We start from the raw sequence: 20,357 nt of genomic DNA on the forward strand, positions 1-20,357 counted from the left end.
CTTGCCGGGGCGAGGAGCAGGCTAAGGCTGAGCCGGGGGGCTCGGGGCTGTCGGCTTTGGGCTCTGCCCGACCCAGCACGTCCCTGCTCGGCTGCCGAAATTCCCAGAGCTGCTCCGGCTGCAGGACGGCCTCCGTGTGCGCCCCCGTCCCGCGGGCCCGCTGATGCACGGTGTTACAGCCAGCCCCAAGCCTGCAGCTCTCACGCGCTCATTCTTCCATCCCCTTATACAGCGTATGTTTAAAAAAGCCCATTTTCCAGCTCGGAGAGGGCCTGCCGAGCCAGCGAGGTGGCATGGCTCGGCCCCGGCTCACCTCCGCGGAGGTCCGTGCTGGTCCGGCAGCTCCCGAGCCGGAGGGGGATCCTCAAAGGCCGCGCAGGGGGCGAAGGGGAAGCCGACGGGGGCCGGTGGGCGGCCGGGGACCGCGGTGCTGCCTGCGCCCAGGGCTGGCCGACGGGGCACCTGGGGAGGGGGAAAAAGGAGGATTAAACGGAAGGGGGAGTGGGGGAGCCGGCACCATCCTGCCCGGGGATGTGCCGCTCACCTGGGCACCCCGAGAGCTCTTACCGTGGCCGCTGCCGGCAGGGGCGGCGGGAGCCGGGGGGGCCCCGGTCGCGGCTCCAGCTGCTCCTCTTGGCCTCGCAGCGTCCTCACCTCCGCCTGCTGCCGAACTGCCAGGGAGCCTGGGGACGGCCACCTCCTCACCGGGGCCCCGCGGGGACAGCAGGGCCCCCCCCGCCCCGCCACGGCCGTGCGCAGCCAAGCACCCCGGGCAGCAGGCACCTACCGGCCGCCGCTCGCCTCTCCCTCCGCACCGTCAGCCGCAGCAGCTCGTCCTCCAGCCGCCGGTTCTCCAGCTCCACGGCCAGCAGCTCCGCGCCGAGGGCCCCCGGGCCGGCCGCGGCGGCCAGGCCAGGCCGGGAGCCCCAGACCGCGGGGGACTTACCAGCCCGCCTGTCCCGGTGCCGCCGGGCCTCCCCCCACTCCAGCGCCGTGGCCTCCACCTGCAGGTCGAGGAGCTGGGCCAGCACGGCCGGGTCGTGGCCGCCGCCGCGCACGTACGCCAGCCGCAGGGCCCTGCCACGGCACCGGTGTCAGCGGGGCTTCGTGGCCTCCCCCGCCGCCGCCCGCCGCCCCGCTCACCCGATCTCGGCGGCCAGCGGCCCGGCGGCCGGCGGGAGGGCGGCGAGGCAGAGGGCGGCCGGCCCCTCGGCCTCGGCCCGGGCAGGGCGGCCGCCCCGCGTCCCGCGTCCGTCCGGCGTCCTGCGGGGGCGAGCGGTGAGGGCAGGGCGACGCTCCCGCCGGCGCCGCCGTCCGCCCGGCCGCGTGCCGAGGCTCACCCGCCGCCGCGCGCCGCCTGCTCCCGCGCCGGCCCCTCCCGGCCCGCCAGCTCCCCGAGGCGCCGGCAGAGCCCTGCGGACGGACGGGGCGAGAGGCCGCCGGGCTGAGTGCGGCCTCCTCGCCGCGGCTGAGCGCCCCCCCGTCCCCCGGCCAAGCCCTCGCCGGCACCTACCCTGGCGCTGCTGCTCCAGCTGCCGGCTCCTGGCCCGGATTTCGGCCATGCGGCGCTCGTGGGTCTCCGCCAGCTCCCGCGGCTGCCAAGGGCGGGAGGGTGGAGGCCGACCTGGAGGGTCGGCCCCGTGGAGGGGAGCCGTGGAGGGGAGCGGGGTTCGGCCTACCTGCTGGGGCGGCCGCCTCGCCGCCGGCCCCTGGGGGCGCGCGGGGCCGGGCCGGGGGCCGCGCAGCAGGGCTCGCTCGCGCCCCGTGAGCACCTCGCCCAGCGGGGGCCCCTGCGCGCCCCGCCGCCGCTCCCGCTCGCCCTGCGCGAAGGAGACGGCAGCGCTCAGCGCCATTTCCGCCCCCCCCCCCCCCGGCCTCCCCAGGGAAAGGAGGGGGGGGAGCTTTAAAAAAAAAAAAAAAAATCTAAATTTTTCTGGCTTGGGCAAATTAAGCAGCAGGGCACCGAGGGCTGCGGGCGGGCCAGACCCCGCTGAAATCGGTGCAACCTCTTGTTTGCAGCAGCGCGTCCTCGGCCCCGCGCATCCCGGCCGCCCCGCTCCCATTTCCCCCCCCGCTCCCGCCAGCCCTGGCTCCACGCTACCGAGGCGGCCGGCGTCTCTGCCCGGCCCGGGGCCCCCCCGGTGCCCGCCGGGGTCCCCACGCAGAGCTGCTCCACGTGCTTGTGCAGCAGCGGCTGGGCGGCGAAGCGCATGCGGCAGCCGGGGCAGGCGAACGCCCTCGTGCCCGGCATCCGGCCCCCGGCGCCGAGCTGCCCCGCGACGCCCCGGCCGAGGCGCCCGCCGGCCCGGGGCTGCCGCGGCGCTGGCACCGCCGTTGCTAGGCCGGGCGGGAGGGAGGCGCCGCGCGGCGCCCGGCCCTGTTTGCCTTTGCGGGCCGGGCAGGGAGGGCGGCAGGTCCCTGCGCGCCCAAGGCAGGGACGGGAGCCAGCGCTGCGCCCGCCCAGCGCAGCTGAAAAGCTCCGGTTTGGACTCTCAAACCTGCTGGGTTTTGGTACCCTTTGGTGCCGGCTCAGCCCAGGAGCGGGGCCCCGCAGCGCCCTTGCCGGCTCCCCCTCATCGCTGCAGGGTGCTGCCATGCCGGCCGCGCTGACCCGCTCCCCCGGCGCAGCCGTGGAAAGCTGCCCTCGACTTCACCGCCCCCCCCGCTCCTGTCCACTATTTACCACTGGCAACGAAAAGGGGGGAAAAAAAGCCATTTGGCTATCCAAGCGGCCCAGCCGGTGCGTTGGCTGTCGCTCGGTGCCAGAGGCTGCCCCTTCCCAAGCAGCGCTCCCCCCCCGCCTTTCGCTCTTACAAAGCGCTCGCCGTCAGCCTCGTCCAGCCGCTGGCTGCCGAGGGATTGGGGCTTTCCTTCTGTGCAGCAGCCTTCTACATACTGCAAGATTTGAATTCCCCCAACATTTACACTAAGGCTTTTTCGGTGTCCTTTCCCAGGTCTCCGCTCACTGTCAGTCTGCAACGGCAGGGCTGCGTGTCCTTCCAGAGGTGGGTGCAGCGAGGCCTCACCGAGGCTCAGCCTCCCGCTTCTCCGGCCAAGCTGCTCGGCTGCAGGCGGTAACCCGCCCCCCGGAGCCACGGGCAAGGCTGCCGGCTCTTGCTATTCGTTTGACAACTGAATTGCTGCGTGCAACGGTTCAAAAGCACTGATCGCTCTCCTGGTGGCCAGGGCAGACGTGCTCTGTCCTGCTGGTACTCGGCCTGAACATGGTTAGAGCAACTTGCCCGTTTAACCTCCGAGTTACCGGATCAGCTTGCCACAGCTGATCTGAGGGGGGAACAGCGCATGGAGAGCAAAACCACCCCAAATGATTGTCAGGAGGATTTTCAGGACCATGCATGTTCAAATGCTGGCAACAGTGATATATGGAGATAAAACTCTTTTTTATATGATGCCTGATACTTCCACATCTTATACACCGGTAAGCAGAACGAAGAATTGAAAGTGGCAGCGCTTCTATGCTACGGTGCACGCATAAGGAGAAAACGCTGGGCTCCTACACAGAAAACAGACGTCTAGTCTCTTCTGCCTAGAAGGCTGAGCAGAAAGCCTGACGGCCCAAAGACAAATACCTTCCACCTGGGGACGAATACATCGCTTGCAGCCCTGCTAGACACCTGACTTATCACAGCTATTCAGGGCCTTTGTCTTTCCACACCACCTCATCCCTGCACAGCACCAAAACCATGCAACAACCGACCCAAGGGACTGCTTGGCCTTCAGATCTGTCACAGGCCAGACAGCATTTTGAATTCACCTCCACTCTGCAGCTCCTCTGGCCAGGGCCCAGTGCAGTTTCCACCTTCCACATCACCTCACGCTGCGCAACAGGACTGTCTGGGTATGATGTGACATGTGGTACAGAGGAACAGCTTTTCCACTACTTCACACCGCAGTTAGTCCAAGCTGGGGAGGTATTCAGCCTCTACCTCTACAATTTATTAAGCCCTAAAGGGTAACGCTGGCTCCTGCTCTCCAATGCCCATTTTCCCCCTCACTGATTACAAGGTGCAATCTTTAAACAAGAAAGTAACCTCAGCCCTGACACAGAACAGCTCCTTCCATCCTCCATCAGCTTGCTTTCTGTTGCAACAGGGCTGCTACTGCTGTTCCCTAAAATTATTTCATCTCTTACCCCACTATTTTCTCAGGTCGCTTTGTTTTATGAATGGCGAAAGGGTACCCGCAGTTTCTTCTCAGGCTGGAGCTCTCCCTCTCATGTTGCTGATTGTTACAGCCAGTAGCTTAGGAAGAGCTTACTGTTTGAACTAAGCTAATGTTCTCAATTAGGTCCTCTCCAGAGGCAGTCTAACTCATTACAGTTTCTTCCCTGTTTAAACTTATGCAGCTCTTGCAGACAAAAGGCAAATTTAATAGGAATGAGATGTACAGCCTTCAAAAGGAGATCAGAGGAACATCTTAGGAACTCCAAGCGTTTCACAGAACATGCCCAGGTAGGGCTGCCAGGTGGGAGCTAGTTTCATGTTAGTAGTGATAAAGAAACACCTGTTAGCCCTCTTAGTAGATTAATTTTGTGTCAGTGTCCAAGTGACAGCGTAAAACTAAAAGCACAATTTAACAGGAACACCCGGCACAGCTGAAAGCATTCCCTTGAGTCCAAATGCAAAGATCCATGGCAAAGCACTGTGAATTTTATTACACATCTATCAATTTTTTGCCTGATCAGGAGGAGATTAAAAACAAGCAAAACCTAGTGTGAAATCCTACCCCCACTACGGTCAGGTGGTGTCTCTCATTTCAATGAGACTTGAGTTTCATGCTCAATGTGCAATTCCACCCACTGACTTGCACAACCATGCCAATACTTCCCAATCAAAAATGTTTGTATACAAGCTGAGCTTAAACAGACACTGAAATAGCTTAGGCCACAAACGAGTTGTTTGTAAAATCCTTTTTAATCTAATAGAAATGTTTTCATGAATTTTAAAAAAGATTTCAATGAAAACAGCTTTGGATTCAGACATTCCCTTGCCACGTTGTGAACATAAACAGCAGCATTGCACCAGGAACAGGAAGTGACACCGACCCGTCGAGCTTCACTGTCTTATTTTGTATGAAGCGGAAAAAAAGGAGTGAACTGCTTTAGTAGAAGATAATTTGAATTATTTGATTTTTTTTTTTTTTTCAAACAAATACGGGCTATCATCTCACCATTGCTCTCCCTTTTTAAAGGGAGAGTTTAGCTTCTGCAGTCTGAGCACTACAGCAATGTTTGCCAAGTGGAAAAATACAGTGGGAGAAGAACGTATTTATCCTCAGTGCTATTAAAACCCCAAAGTTCAAGTCCCTTTAAAGGAAAGCTTTTCTTACATAAGAAAGACAATTAGAATTGGCAAACTGATGCAAAATATTTATTCCAAGTTAGTTATTTTTGATGCAGTAGTTTTTCCCCCTCATACAGACTCAATGTGATAGTCACTTTTTTAAATCTGTAAATAATGTTATCAAAATAATCTTAATCTTTGAAATCTCACAAAAATTTATATTTTACAATCCACCCTGAATATCAAGGCTGCAAGAAGAAGAACACAAACAATTCCTATATCCAAATATTTTACAGCTGTACCCAAAAAAAGAAAACCACAAACGCCTGGTTAAGTGATGAAGCTCCCCGAGCCGCCAAAAAAAATAAAATAAAAAGTTCATGTTATTAGCATTAATTTAACACAATTAGAACTTCAATAGCCATTTTGTCATTGACAATGATTGTTTTAGCATATTGTTACCGCACAACATTATGTAATGCAGGCGGCACTGTTAGAAGCTTGTTGTTGCAAAGATCAGTCAGTCACTCGTATCCTGCTTACAAGACTGAACTTGTGCACTGCCCCACAAGGGATTTTTCTCAAAATTTGCTAGCTGCACAAACTTCTATTAAGCATTAGGGCAAAACCAAAAGAAAAAGCTAAAGAAGCCAATTTCTCTCTTCTTTGGGATACAATTATTTCCCTTGTGCATGAAGTATCAACAACAAAAGAAAAAAACTGAACAGACTGGAGACAGAATAAACTCTGTTTAGTTTATACAACCCCAAACACATGTTGAACTATGAACTGAGTTTATTGGGTTGATTTTTATTTATTTTAATTTGCTTGTGCCCACTGTCAGGCATCGTCATCTGAAGTTTCACTGCTACTAGTTTCTGTGTCTGAGTCCTCAATCTTTGTCTTAAAAGTGCTTCTCCAGTGGAACAACAGGCTGGAGCTGCGGCCCTGAAGAAATCCGTTCTTCCCAAATCCGTTTCTTCTTCGCTGTAAGAATGAAAGTGAGTTTTAAAACTGGCAAAAGCGCAGAGAATAATTGTCACTGACCATCTGTGGACACCCATCACGTTTTTGATCGTATATACCCTCTCAGTATGGATAATGCAGTCATCTATTGCGCTACAGTTTCAGGTCAACACCTTGTCCTCTGAACATCCTAAAAATTACCCTGCAGAAGATTGATGCATGAGAAGGGAGAGGGAAAAGAGCAGTCACCGTGGCAAGAACTGTAAACGTACCTGCTCTGATTTAATTTGGAACTCTTTGAGCTCATCCTCCGTGAGGGGAAGGTAGTTCTCATCATTTTCAGGATATTCCTGCCATCCCATTTCTTTCAGTAACCTGATTTGTGGAAAAAATGGCACAGGAATTAAAGCAAGAGAACAGAGGCAAAGGAGAAAACAGTCTACCCATAAAGCATGAGATTTTTGTATTAACTACTCCCAATTCATCAGGGAATCTTCTTCTCTGTTAGAGATCACCATAACATTTTCCTTAACAATGCCTGGTGCTTATCCAACATTTTTCATACTCGGCATGATTTACAAATATTTAATCCTCAGAGCCCTGTACATAACTACTCTGGCAGGAAGGAGGAAAGTAAGGCAGAAATTTGAAATCCTACAGTGACACTGAAGGAGGACATAAGCAATCAAACCAGTATCTCAGCTCAGGATCTTTTAAAATTTACTATCCACTTACATCAGATGCTCATATGCTGCTTACTCAAGCAAGCTATAAGTCGAGATACTAGGTAAACATTTTCCTACCCCCTCCCCAACTTTGCAGCATTTAAAGCAGCACAGGAGTAACGTAAGCCCACATAGAAAGGAAGCGCATATGGGGGGGGGGGGGGTGTATCTTCCATCTCCAGACCCCCACATGTAGGGCAACCTCTTGTAAATTAACCAGAGTGGCACTAGACTCCGGCTGCCTCCCAGTGTGGGCAGGTAAAAAATCAAGGCAGCGTTACCACACAGCGATGCAGCATTAGAGAAGTAAAGGAATTTAATTACAGACCTTGGTAAATCAGCTGTCAGTGCCTTGTTTGACTTTTAGCAAGCCTCCACCCAAATCAGTACTAGTGATGAAGCCCACGCATCTCTAGCTCAGTACACACAAAGCTACTGCTGCTTCCCAGGCAGAGAGTTTTCTTTGAAATAGCCGTCTTCGCCTTGCACAGTGCCAACAAGTCACCCTCCTTTATTCCAGATACCCCTATTTTGCCATTTCCTCACCTGTGTTCTGCTTCCAATGAATGAGAGAGGTTTTCTCCCTCCTCTGGCAAAGGGAGAGAAAGGCCATTCTGATGGCAACTCTCTTCCCAGTTTTCCTTTGGTTCTGGTGTGCTGTTGCTCTCCATCTAAAGAAAAATTAAAGTGTCACGGGGTGCTTGCACAGACAGTGCTGAAGAACAGTTCCAAGTTCAAGCTTCTGCTCTTGAAGTAAAGCAAAACCTTTCACCTTGAGTTAGTGCCTTTAACAGTCTGGACTGACAATAGTTGAAAGCAACCTCTACCTGGCCATGACGGGAGGACAAGACATGAATGACAAGACATGAATGCCATTTGGCAGGCTGCAGTTTGACGTCAAGGGAATAAGTGCTAGCATTAGAGTCATCATTAGTGGTTTCTGAGCCAGAACAAGAAAGTCATGAGAGTTAAATACGCTTAAGGACACCCATTACATAAACATTAAATCAAACACACATGCGTTTAAGGGTCTGAGATGTGAGCCACTATCTGCACCTTGCACAAGCACTGAATTCAACTTTCTTGTGGACGCAGTTTGACAAGGAGGTTTGAATGGAAATTAGGATCTTAAAATATATAGCGTTTCACTCCTTAGAAAAGGCTTGCAAAATATTCTAGATGACTTTCACCATCTCCTCACTTTCCTTTCCATCTCGTTAGGTTGCGGATCTCTTAATTGCACTGCTGCGTGCTTTGGACACAGAGCACCCCTCTGCTGGTGTGCTCTGGACACAGTGCCCATTAGCAACTACAGACCTACCGTGTGTAACACAAGTTCTGTTTTCAACTAGGTCCCACCAAAAACTACTGTCCTTGATCTCACTTGCATGAAAACAAACAGCTTTCATACCGAAGAGCATTGAAACAACATTGTGAATTGTTGTTTGGACCTAGTATTTTTACACACACACATCAGCACGCATGAAGTGCTGAGTTTCCAAGTCATCCCATTTGCTGCTCTTTATCTCAGCGGCACCACGGCAGAAAGCTACTACTGGCAGGATTTCAGTAAGCAGCTCACTATCAGTGCAGGCACATGTGTGTCAGACCAACGGAAGTCAGTCCCTTCCTCCTCCAAAGTCTGAATTACATAGAGTGCTCTTTTTTCAGTACCCAATTCCTTAAATGCACAATGCCCAGATATACAGTGAGAACAGTGATCTTACGTCATCCAGCTTGTCACATTCTCTGTTCTCCGTGATCTCCCCGTTCCTATCATCTTTCAGTGCCTTCAGGAACTCGCTCTTTTTATCGGTGGTGCGGCGCATCAGCTTTGTCAAGCGTGAAGAGCAGATCTCGATGGGAGGGGTGGTGCTGGAAGGACTCTGGACAAGGAAGGTAGAATATAGAGACTTTTGAACTGTATTGCTGCTAAGACAGGCCTGTCATCAGTGTCCATACTTATACCTTTTAAACACCTACCCGAGTTCCCTGGCTGGCTCTCAACCCTTCAAGAAACTCCATCCAAATACTGACTAGTGTTACAAACCCACTACTTCTCTTACCAGCAGGTTATTCTCCCACCTATCGCTATCAACTAACTTATTCTTCCTCTAGGTGTTTGTTCATGCAGCTGTGAATAAATGTATTTTGTTCCTTGGCAATGCAACTGTCTCTCAGGTAATGCCAGAGACTGCAACAGAACATGGGTGCAAAGAAATTCATGCTGCACACAGCCTGCTGCAGTTTAAGAAACAAACAAACAAACAAAAAAACACAAGGAGACCAGGCTTAGTTTAAATTTGTAGCTTAAGCCATCCTGGCCAACTCTGCTTTGAAACTAAGCTATGGAGTGGTAATCTCCTTCCAGGGAGTGGTCACATCCCTAACCACAACTGCATGTGAAACAAGCGGCCTCAGTGCTAGTACGCTCCCCTGGAGAGCGTGCTGCTGATTCCTGCCCACATATACTCAAAGCCCAGAGGGTTCTCTGCAGAGAACTGACACAGACAACCCCGGACTCCGTGGGAAGTTCAATTTATGAACCCAAAGTAACCTCCCATGGTCTTCAGCAGTGTTTCTCGCAGTGTTTAACTTTCTTAATTATCTGTAAACCAGGCATAGGGCACAGCAGTTTACACAGTAATAGTGCCACAGCCACAATAGTACTAGTAAAACACTGCTAACCAAGATGAGCTTTCAGTTTAATCCGTTTCATCACTTTGACTGGACACACAAGAGAGAAAACTAAGGATGTGTTGTGTGAAAGTTCCCAGGCTCTTAACCTCCTGCTCGTGTACGGAGCTTCATGTCTGGCTACTCTGAGAAGATGAGGAATTTACTCATTAATATGGACAACTGACTCACAGTTTGAAATAATAAAACTAGAAGCTCATATGCAAAGCACTTTTCCTCAAGCGCTTTGATTTTTCTATTTTCCTCAATATAAAAACAGTCTAAAAGTTTCCTGAAGCCTGTAGCGTTTTTCCTGTCTTCAACTAGACTGAGAAGCTTGCAAACTCCCTCTCGTCTAAATTAATCTACTTTACACAGCGCTCTGTGCAAAGATCAAGGGAACTAAAAAATTTAGCAAAACAAGAACAAGGTAGCAACTGCTGCTTATACTTCCAATGCCCACTGAACATGAGACACTGGTGTGTAACAGGTCTCTGCTGGAGAATTGTGTAAGTAATGCCTATGGCAACATTTGTCAGGTAGCCTTTTCAGATTTTGCCCAATTCAACATAAAGAGACAAACTGGGCAATTCAGGAGATGTAACAAACGGCTGTGAACATTAGGATATAAAGCTGGCATAGTATTTTAATTAGAGCACTCAACACGGTAATTAGTTTGACTGCAAGAGGCAGAAGTTAACAATGAACAGAGACTGAAAATTAAGTCTTCCGGTAGTTTGGAAGGTAAATAGGTACAAAAAGTCATTTTTTTTGGCATCTCGTCTAAAGGGAGGTTTAGCCCTTTGACTGAAACAAAGCATTTACCAGATTTCTTACAAGAAAGCTGTGTATAATCTCAGATTTGCTCAGATCTCAGTCTATAAAAGGGGTGGCTACTCCTACAGAAATGCCATCCTGTCTGATTTTAAGAATTCAGGCTACAGAGCTAATGATTATCTTAGATTGGCTTGTGGGCACCCAGTGACAGTGCTAGTTATCCTCCTAGTTCTCAAGACACTCGTCCCTTATGAGTAACGGTGTTCTTGTCAACACTTCTGCAGGAGAGGCATTACCTCATTTCAGAAATGAAAAGGCAGAGATCATGTGTAGTAAGCCATCAGAGGCACTGCTGAAATGCTAGAGATTTATATAAATTCCAAAGTTCCGTCCATACTTCAGGCAATCAGTTTACCTTTCAGTTCATGCCTGTTCTTGGTATCTGCACTCTGATAACACAGCAGACTGGACACTGATTCTAAGCGTGTCCAGCTACTCACGCAGCATTATTTAAAGCATGTGTACCTTTTTATAATGGAGGGAAATTCTAATACCTCTGGAAAAACACCAATGGCAATGCTTTGCATCCACATAAGCTACATTTTTATTTCTTTAAGTGTATTAGGGATGTGGCACAATGTGCTAAGAACATACAAGTGAGTCATTCTTCCAGGCTGCAAAACCAGGTACCACACGCACAGAATCTTATCACATTTAAGCTATAGTAGGTGGTAATGGTAAAGTTATCATCTGAACCCTGAACTCAACCCCTTACCTCTTTGGGAGAGGTGAGGACTGAGCCACTCGCCAGTACCGCTGGTTTGGTTACAGACACTGGACTGGTAAAGGCAGACTCACGGCTGGAGGAAAGTGAGCCTGGTTTGTGTTCACTTCTGTTAGCTTTCCATGGACTTGGCTGTATTGAAGAGAACACAAAATATTATACAGTAAGTGGTACAGCACAAGAATGGGTTGATTACAAGCGGTAAAACAAATTCACAAACATTATATTGGCTTAAATTGTCTGTTGCACAGATCTTTCTCTCCCTCCCTCCAAGAACAGTCTCAAGCTTTTTCCTAAAACCATTATTCTTCCCCCCCCCCCATCATCTTCTGTTTTCCCCAGACCACATCAAAATTCTGCTTCATGGGCACCACCCTCTAGTAAAACATTGTTAGAACTCAAAGAGAAAAATCCAACGCTGTCTTTCATTAGCTGGAATCACCATGGATTGACACAATGTATCCTGCAGCTACTCACAGCCAGGAGGTAAAACATTCCAGTTACATTCACATTTCAGACATGAGAACACTGCATGCCACAAAAACAGACTGCATCACTTGACAGGAACTTCCTCTGTGTGAAGAAACAACATCAAGAAATGTTTCTGTCTAGGCTGAGAATGCAAGTTGTTTGCATGTCATATGGCTCTGAAAGCGTCCAACACTGCATTGCTTTAGAAAAAAGTGGATAAAAACTAAAAAGGAAAAGCCTTTAGAATTTATGACTGAAAAGCCAATTCCTTAAAGCGCAAGAGCAGCTACTGCTTTGCTCTGGATACTCTATGCAGTATCCATCCAGATAACTGGCAGTTAGTTTGCCTGAAAAGCAAGGACTTCAAGATAAATCTTTGCTACTTGGAATGTTGTTCTCGGGCCTCTCTCATCAACCAAGGACAAACCCTGTACAGCGACAGCCTTTACTACAAGGATCCTAACAAGAGGCTTGCATCAAGTAGCATGAGAAATGCATCTGTCAGAGCATTAAAACGTACTGTTCCCTTGAACAATTCTGAGGGCAGCCTGAAGTCACTAGCAAAATAATCAGTGCATAGTGGGGTTAAATTAAACCTGAGATGAAACAAATCTTTTTTTCTGCGAAAGATGAGAGTAAAAACCATTAAGCTCTCATGGTCTATTGAGTATTTCTCTTCCTTCAGGGGAGACCATCAGCATATTCACGTGAATAATCTTCAACTCAAAAATCAAGAGCAGCCCACATTATTGAATGAATTATTCAGTGCTCACTATTATTCAGACTCTGAACATTCTCTTCAAACCCAGAAAAGCTCCTAAACAGCACAATGTTGCCTGGTACTAAAATCACGGGTGGAGAATTACTTTGACGAGAAATTTCTCTTTGCAAACTCCCATGATTGTCCCGTTCGGATGCCTTGGGTGCCAATTCAGATACCTCTTGGCTGCTAATTGTTATTCTCCTAGCTTCCACAAAGGGGCAGCTCAGACAAATTCAAAAACAGACCCCTCTCAGTATTTTAGGGAGGCCACTAGAGTCAAGCAAGACACACGAGGTAAAGCTGAACATCAGAAGGGACTGTCGACAGATTATTACCTTCGTATATGTTACTTAACTGTGAACAATTAGCCATCTCTAGAGAAGGCATGTTTCCACTGCCAAGTTCTTTTCCTCTCAATACTACTTGGTACAACTAACAAACATTTTTCATTCAGTTTGCCTGTGACAGCTTTTCAATACAGCTGACTTCAATGATAGGAAAATTTTGACCCCCTCTATTACTTTATGCACTACAATTCCCATATAACTTTCTAGAGTCCTCAGAGGAAGAGAGGAAGGCATCCTACCAAAGCTGCTTTTTTTTTTGGGGGGGGGGGGGGGTACAAATAAAGCGTCTCACACACTATTTTTCTAGCTGAGGACACCCCGATTTCCCACCTTTAGCTCTAACTGTCCCCATTCATTAACAAAAGAACTGCTGATGAGACATAGCAGACCCTTCTTAACTACTGCAGTCCTCACCAAGGCGGCAGCCTAATGTGGCCCCATCTCCTCCCACAACCACAGTGCCATGTCAATCCATATACACTTAAATGAACATTTAAAAAACTAAAATACAATTTATATCATGCTTAGCATGACTAGGATCTCTTGGCACCTGCCACATACTAAAATTCATCACTTTCTCCCCTGGACAGATAACATTTCATACATTATCAGGACTTTCTTTAATGCTACAGATATGAATCCAGGCCTGCTACCTGGCTCAGTAGAGCAGATCCTCCACTGAAAGTCAACTTGTGCAGCTACCACTCCATATTGCCATATCCTCCAATTTAAAGATAAATACAAAATCTAAAATGCACACGAGAGCTATTTAACACACAAACCCACCTAACAAAAAAAAAACCCCACAGTATTTTTGATACCAGCTTCCATACCATAGTCACAATGCTGTCTCAGTAAAACCAAAACGTCTTTGTAATTATTTATAAAAATTAAAGGGTCTATTCCAGCTGTAAGCAGAGATTAACATATCTTCAGACTCCTTGAAAAATCAAAATTTAAAAATCCTAATTTCAGGGCACAGTTAGGAAACAGTCCAAAAGTATCTCTACTAGACTGAATCAATGACAAGTCTACCACTAAGTGCTTTAGAAGTAGCCAAAACAAACGCAATGGTGACTGCGCAGCAGGGAATAATAGCTAACTAAACAGATTCTTATCTCCAACTTCTACAGTTCCAAGCAATAAGGTATAACCAGGAGCGGCAGTACCATTAGGCACATTTACACAGCTTTCAGAAGCACATTTCTGTCTCAAGGTCTACCGTTTGTGAAGCACTAATTTCCAGACCTTACAACATATCTTGGCACTCAGTAGCAACAGCTAGGACAGAAAAGCTGGACTTGTTTCTACTTCAAACAAAACAGATTTTTAGTGAACAATCAAGGGGACAACCTACAGGTTTGCACAAACTGTTATCACCGGCTTTATGCTTCAAAAACGCTCAAAATATCCAACTAAAAATAGGTAAGACTATATATACACATACATCACCAAAGCTGCACAAGCAAACAGAGAAGCCACAGGAGACTCAGCGACCACCAGAAGCTGCATCTTGTTTAACTTCTAAAATCTAAGCAAGTATGTGTATGGACTTAATGGCTTGACTCAGTAAATGATTTTTTTTCGTTTTTTTTAAAAATAACCCTTCATAATGAGCCAAATTATGCCCTGCCACTCAGGAGATAAACCTTTAATGTCAAAGCTGAATATTAACTTATTTGATAATCACTCTAAGATTTTTTCCTGCAGTTGGCAGAATTTGGTCTGAATTTTAAAGAAAGCCTGGGAAAAAGAAAAATTTTCTTATAAAAAAATTGCTGATCTTTCTGATTTAGCTTTTATCTCTGAAATAAGCAAGACTACTCTATTCTAAGCATAAGGAAGATTTTGCTGGAATGTGTCAACTGGTAGTTATTCCCATACCTTTTTAAAGAACAACCTAATGAATAATTTTATTTGATTTAACTTCTTCAGTACTTTGAATACCAATCCTACAGAGTTTAAGGCATCTATACATGTAGATTCTCTGGAACAACAGGCAAGACAAGTCTAGAACTAACAGAGAAACAAAATGCACTTGGCTTTTCAACACTTCTTTCAATCACAGAAAGACGACACGAAATTTATTACTTTTTCAGGTTGGTCTTTAAGGCTCAACCAAGTTAAAGTTGGAGTGGAGCATCGTGCAACGTAATCTGATCTTAGCCTTACCTGTTTTAAATGTGTCAAAGGATCACAATCTAATCAAGATTTTTCAGGGTAGTCATGTGAACAACTCAAGCACATCTTAGCACACATTCCACCTCTCTAGAGCTGCGTTTTATCTAATTAAGGTAAGGATTTGTAATGTATCAGAACGTCTGCGTTCGCACAGACATTAATACAGTCAGAACAGAGGTTAGTTCTATATATGGATAAGGCCAAACGGCATTTTAACAAGGTACAACAATTTTATTAAAAAACAAGCCTCTACTGTAAGGGCTACTACCCCCAAAATCACTATTCAAACCATTTGTCAGGGGGTTTGATTCCCATGTCAAGGGAGAGAGTTCTCCCTTGATCCAGTTTACTAACTTGGCTAGAAACCTCTGTACCTTAGAAGGAGGAGCTGCAGGTTTAGGAACCAGATTTTTGTAGACACTTGGGACAATAGTGGTGGCTTTGTTGCCATTTGCCAGGTGAGAAACAGGTGATGTAAATGCAGCTGAAAAGGCGGCAGCAGGATCCTCTTTTGAAACCTTTTTGATGACCAGCATCTTGGTAGGTTGCTTGGCACTAGGAGGGTTTTCTATGAAAATAGAATCAGAAAGGTTCTGAAATATAAAACTGCAGTTTCATAACAGCTTCAATATACTCTAAATCTTAAATGCCTCATGCCTGATTCTGGGATCGCTATCAGGTTTTTTTTTTTTTTTAAAACCTTCAAGCAAAGACATTGGGCAAAAATGTCAAAGTCCAATTTTTTCATTTAAACCATAATGGCTCCCTAGACTCCGAAGGGAAAAAAATCTATAGTGACATCAGCTAACAGTCTTGTGTTGTGCTGCAAGAATCAGAACAGATATTAGCATTTTTCTGAGCAACTGTGAATCAGCTGTGTTAATTCACTAACATAGCAAAAATATTTTGCATAACTTACACTTCAAAAGAGGCAGCACTCACAACTCAACACAATTACTATTTCTCAGGCCAAGCCAACACATCTGCAAGACCTGAATAATTTAGAAAACAGTCACAATAGAAACAACTAAAAACAAATATAAAAGCTAATCGTCATTATTTTTGAGCAGAATAATAAATACCTGACAAATATGGAAAAAGTACAGTCTGATATTCGAGCAAGAACCCTATTTTTGTACTTTTACTCACTCTTTAGAATACCTAACCCAATTAATCCAGTTGCATTCTAGAGACTAACAAACCCATGTTTAGTTCCTAGAACTGCTACCTTTTTTCAGTCTAGTTTCTTTCAAAAAGTATAGATTCTCATACATCGGAATCAAAGGCAAAAAAACCCCAAACCATAGAACTAAGAGTGTTGCTGTATTTCTAGAAGATCTATGAAGACCACAAACCAGAAACTGATGTCTAGTTCACTCAGATCTGCTCCGTCTTTCCAGTGATGTCTGCATGAAATTATGATTGCAGTAAAAAGGTAAACACACACAGAACGGCAACATTATTGCCGCTAGCAGTTTTCCATGACAAGAACAGCTTAAGTAGGCAAAAAAGGCCAAGAGATTAGTGAAGACGGTGGCAGGAAAACAAAGGAGAGAAAACTGCAACTGCCTCCTTCACTCAAGTCTTCAAGATCTTCTGTATGTAAAACAAAAAGTAGCATTTAAATATCAGTTGCAACTTTCTGCTCGAGCATCAGCATTCCATAAAAATGACATAAATATCTCTACCTACCCCATACTCCAGAAGGTGTCCCTAAAGGTTTGTTCTGGTTGTTCTGTCTTCCAGCTTCTGGATTCAGAGATGGCTGTAAGAAAGACAAACCAACTGAGTACATCCTCATATTGCAAACAACAAAAAAAGATCCCGTATTAACATAGTATCACGCTTCTAGGAACCCAACAGAACACAGGTAGATTTCTTTAAATAGCACCTGAATTAGAAGAGTGCTCTGTCACAAAATATCTAAAATCAAGTTTTTAACTCTCCTTGGCTTCTGCTCTATTTCCAACACAACTATCAAGAGTGTTTAGAATTGGGTCTTATTCTTCTGCATAATTAAGTAGATTCTGACAACTAATATAGCCATAAAAGAATTATCCAATCAGCAGCTCAAAGTGTAACACAATCTACATCATCTGTATGTGAGGTTTGTATTCTCACCTCCCCAACATTTTATACAATAATTATACATTTACAGTTCAACTAAAACAACCACTCTAGGTTTCCTAATGTAAAGGAAGAGCAAATATATATATTTACGGACAAAAAAGCTGTAGGTAAATTATTTATTTTATGCTCCACTTTTCAGAACAATACTGTATGCAGATTGTGTTCTCTGCAGACTTACCTTTGATTTAGTATGAGTGCAACAACTAAAGTCATGCCCAAGTTCAAAGCAAAGAGTACAGAAAATCCAAGTACTCAATGACAGAAATGTTCCTGATTAGCTATTCCTCTTCCCCCAGCCCAAGTAGCTTCAGTTCAAAATAAAGTAATCTTTTCCCTCTTTGTAATGAGCTCTCCATATGTTAGTTACTATGGCTACAGTATAAGTTTCTAATAATGAGCTTCTGAAATAATAGGCATTCGTGTTCTATGCAAGTTAGGAAAAAACGTTAAACCATAGTGTAAATTACTGCTTCAGACTCTACAAATTCCTCTCAGTGCTTCGTTTTTTAGTTACAGGTCAGTTTTCCTGTAGTGGTGCTCAAACTGCAGGAGAACTTCAGGCTAATAGCCAGTTTCGCAGACCTTTCAGGAAAAGCGTTGCCGTTTTGTTGGCCGCACAGGCCTACCAGCTACATGCTTAGCCACGGTCTATATCAGTTTCACAACCATGGCAAAGACAACACATGAGTTACTTAGCAAAGCTTGCTACTAGGCAGTAAGTGCTTGGTATTATCTTCCCCAAAAATGGGGGAAATATTTACAAAAGACACGTACTTGGGGAAAGACACTAATCAAGGCACTGAAGAGAATGAAGTAGTACATGAAAGATAAGAGTTAGACCAAGACAGAATATACCAGTGCATAACTGCAATCATTACAATAACTTTCTACATTTCAATAGGCTTTTGAATGTCTAAAGAACAGGCTTATAAAAATTCTAAATTACAATATTTTTGAGAAATCAGATTAACAGAAGTCACCCAGACACAAGGTGTTAACTACCCTCTGAGCAGGCTACCACTCCCCACAGCAGAGGCAGCTGAACAGAGCATGCAATCACTCCCCAGGCACTAGACTGAAAAGTCCAGCAGCTTAATTCAGACTGGCTCCCATGGCAATTTAAGTAGAGTCTCTAGGTTCAGGCCTGAAGCAGCCATGTGGACATTCACATATTTCACCTCAACTCCTAGCCTCCCAAGTAGAAGCAGCAAACTGCCATGACAGTTTCAGCTGAAACCAGCTTTCCAGTGGCAAAGTCGAGTAAGAGAGAAACTTGGCCAAGAGTTCAAGATGATGACACAAGCAAGTGTGCATGCTATCACCAGGCGCTCTCATTATTAGAGGCAGCATTGGCTTTAGCACCACAAGATCAAGTCAGGGCAATCACATTAGGTGGAGAGACTCAGTTACCAGAACTTAAGAGATGATAGTGACCTCATTACATTGGTCAAGAAGAGTCTAGAAAGAGTAAAAGAAAACAAAACGTTTGGTTTATGATAAAATCCTCATCAGAAGACGAGAGAAATAAAAAGAATTAAATTGGAAGTAAAAAGCAGGGAAGGTGTGCAAACCTCAAAGTATTAGTATTAAGGAATGCATATTGTAAGGATAAAGCAGCAAGTCCAAGTGTTACTTGGTAAAGCTTGGAAAAATCAAGATATTCTGGTACAAATAGAGTCTGCATATAAGAACTATTGTACTGATAATATACCACATGAATCAGAATGCTAGAATAAGAAGAAAGTTGATGAGCTAGACACACTGTTGGAAAACATGGCTGAGAAAAAAAACACTGATCCTTAAATTAACAGAGATAAGTAAACAATCTCTGGTAAGAAAGTACTATTCCAGAAAATCCAAGACAGATGGTTGCAAAGGTCTGAGCACATCATGAATAACCTTGAGAAGAATATAACATACAGCGACATGTACCAGAATGCAGGGGACAGGAACAGCAGGCGGGCTGAAAAGATGCTGGACAAATATACTTAGGGCAAAAATGGCTCTGTGAGAAAAGCCACAAGGCAATACAACTACTACTCTTGTGGCAGACCAAAGCGTCACCTTTTGAGTTTCATTGAAGATCTTGCTTGTGTTTTACAACACTGTCTTCAGTCCACAATAATCACTTGGCAAAATACAATAATGTGCCAAAACCCATAATCCAACAAGTCATCAAGTTCCTAGGGTTCTGGATACTAATTAACATCCTGCAAGCACTGGAATCATTTTGTTAAATCTGGAGTGATCTCAAACACGGAATGGAATGCCACTCTAGATCCTTGCCACCTACCAAAGCTAATAACAATGAGATCTGAAAAGCCGCTTCTCACAGCTGCCACTTCTAGTGAGAAGCTACACACTTACAAAGTCTTCTTCCTCAAATTGTAACTTCTCTTTATCTTCCTTCTTCTCTTCCCTGGCTTCAACAGGCAGCTTTTCTTGAAAGGCTGAACTTTTCCGAGAATGGAAGTTGCCATTCCAGTGGCGATGAACTCCAGTTCCTCCTCCACCACGCTGGTTGACACCATCATGGCCCCGTGAGGGACCATGCCAGCCAGGCTGACTGCCAGAAAGCCCAACATGAGCTCCTTTAGAAACACCAGAATCTACAGAATCATGGCGGAGAAGGGACGGCTGATGCCAGCAGTCTAAACAAAAGGAGATAAGTATGCAAATAAAGTCAACACAGCATGCAGAATTCTAGAAATATCAGGATGTTTCTCTTGTTAAGTCAGTGTTCACTAAGTAACTACTAGGCCAAACTTATTATGCTACAGTGCGATTATCTCAAAAAGCAAAAAAACCACAAACTACACAATATACATACAGCTACCACACTTAAAGTCTAAACACAAGGCATGGGAGAAGAGAATAGCACAAGTTTCTTTCTTACAGGACATTTTTAAAAGAGTACAGTTTTGAAAAATATCGTTTATATTCCACAGAATTCTCCATTCTGTAGAATACTCCAGGGCGTTTGCTTTCAAACTCTGTTCTGATCCCTCTTACTCACCTCCCGTTGTTCTGAGGGGCCCATTATTGAAAAATCCATCAGAAGAATTGTGTCTCCTACGGCTCACCCCAAAGCGGCCCTCTCCCCGTGGAAGATGCTCTCCATGTTTCTCAAAGCTGGCTGCAGGGGACTGCAGAAAGAAAAAGGTGATGTAACGAAGCACTCTTCAGGGCATTTCAGAAGCCTGTTAGGCCAAGCAGGACAGCTTGCAAAAAAAT

At 46.0% G+C, this 20,357-nt stretch overlaps 1 protein-coding gene across 3 annotated transcripts in view; it reads right to left on the reverse strand.

Moving 5' to 3' along the window:
• Nucleotides 1–5,368: 5,368 nt before the first annotated feature.
• GPBP1L1 (GC-rich promoter binding protein 1 like 1) overlaps nt 5,369–20,357 on the reverse strand; it is a 34,376-nt gene continuing 19,387 nt past the window's right edge. For all 3 annotated transcript variants that reach the window (XM_068952994.1, XM_068952995.1, XM_068952996.1), the window contains 9 exons: nt 20,140–20,269; nt 19,491–19,774; nt 16,686–16,758; nt 15,368–15,561; nt 11,223–11,363; nt 8,722–8,880; nt 7,541–7,665; nt 6,542–6,644; nt 5,369–6,290 (listed from right to left, as the gene is read on the reverse strand). In XM_068952994.1, the coding sequence (XP_068809095.1) occupies nt 6,144–6,290; nt 6,542–6,644; nt 7,541–7,665; nt 8,722–8,880; nt 11,223–11,363; nt 15,368–15,561; nt 16,686–16,758; nt 19,491–19,774; nt 20,140–20,269 (1,356 nt within the window). In that variant the 3' untranslated portion in view covers nt 5,369–6,143. The remainder of the gene's footprint in view (nt 6,291–6,541; nt 6,645–7,540; nt 7,666–8,721; nt 8,881–11,222; nt 11,364–15,367; nt 15,562–16,685; nt 16,759–19,490; nt 19,775–20,139; nt 20,270–20,357) is intronic.

This window comes from Struthio camelus, chromosome 8 (genome assembly GCF_040807025.1).
Source record: "Struthio camelus isolate bStrCam1 chromosome 8, bStrCam1.hap1, whole genome shotgun sequence".
Classification (NCBI taxonomy): domain Eukaryota; kingdom Metazoa; phylum Chordata; class Aves; order Struthioniformes; family Struthionidae; genus Struthio; species Struthio camelus.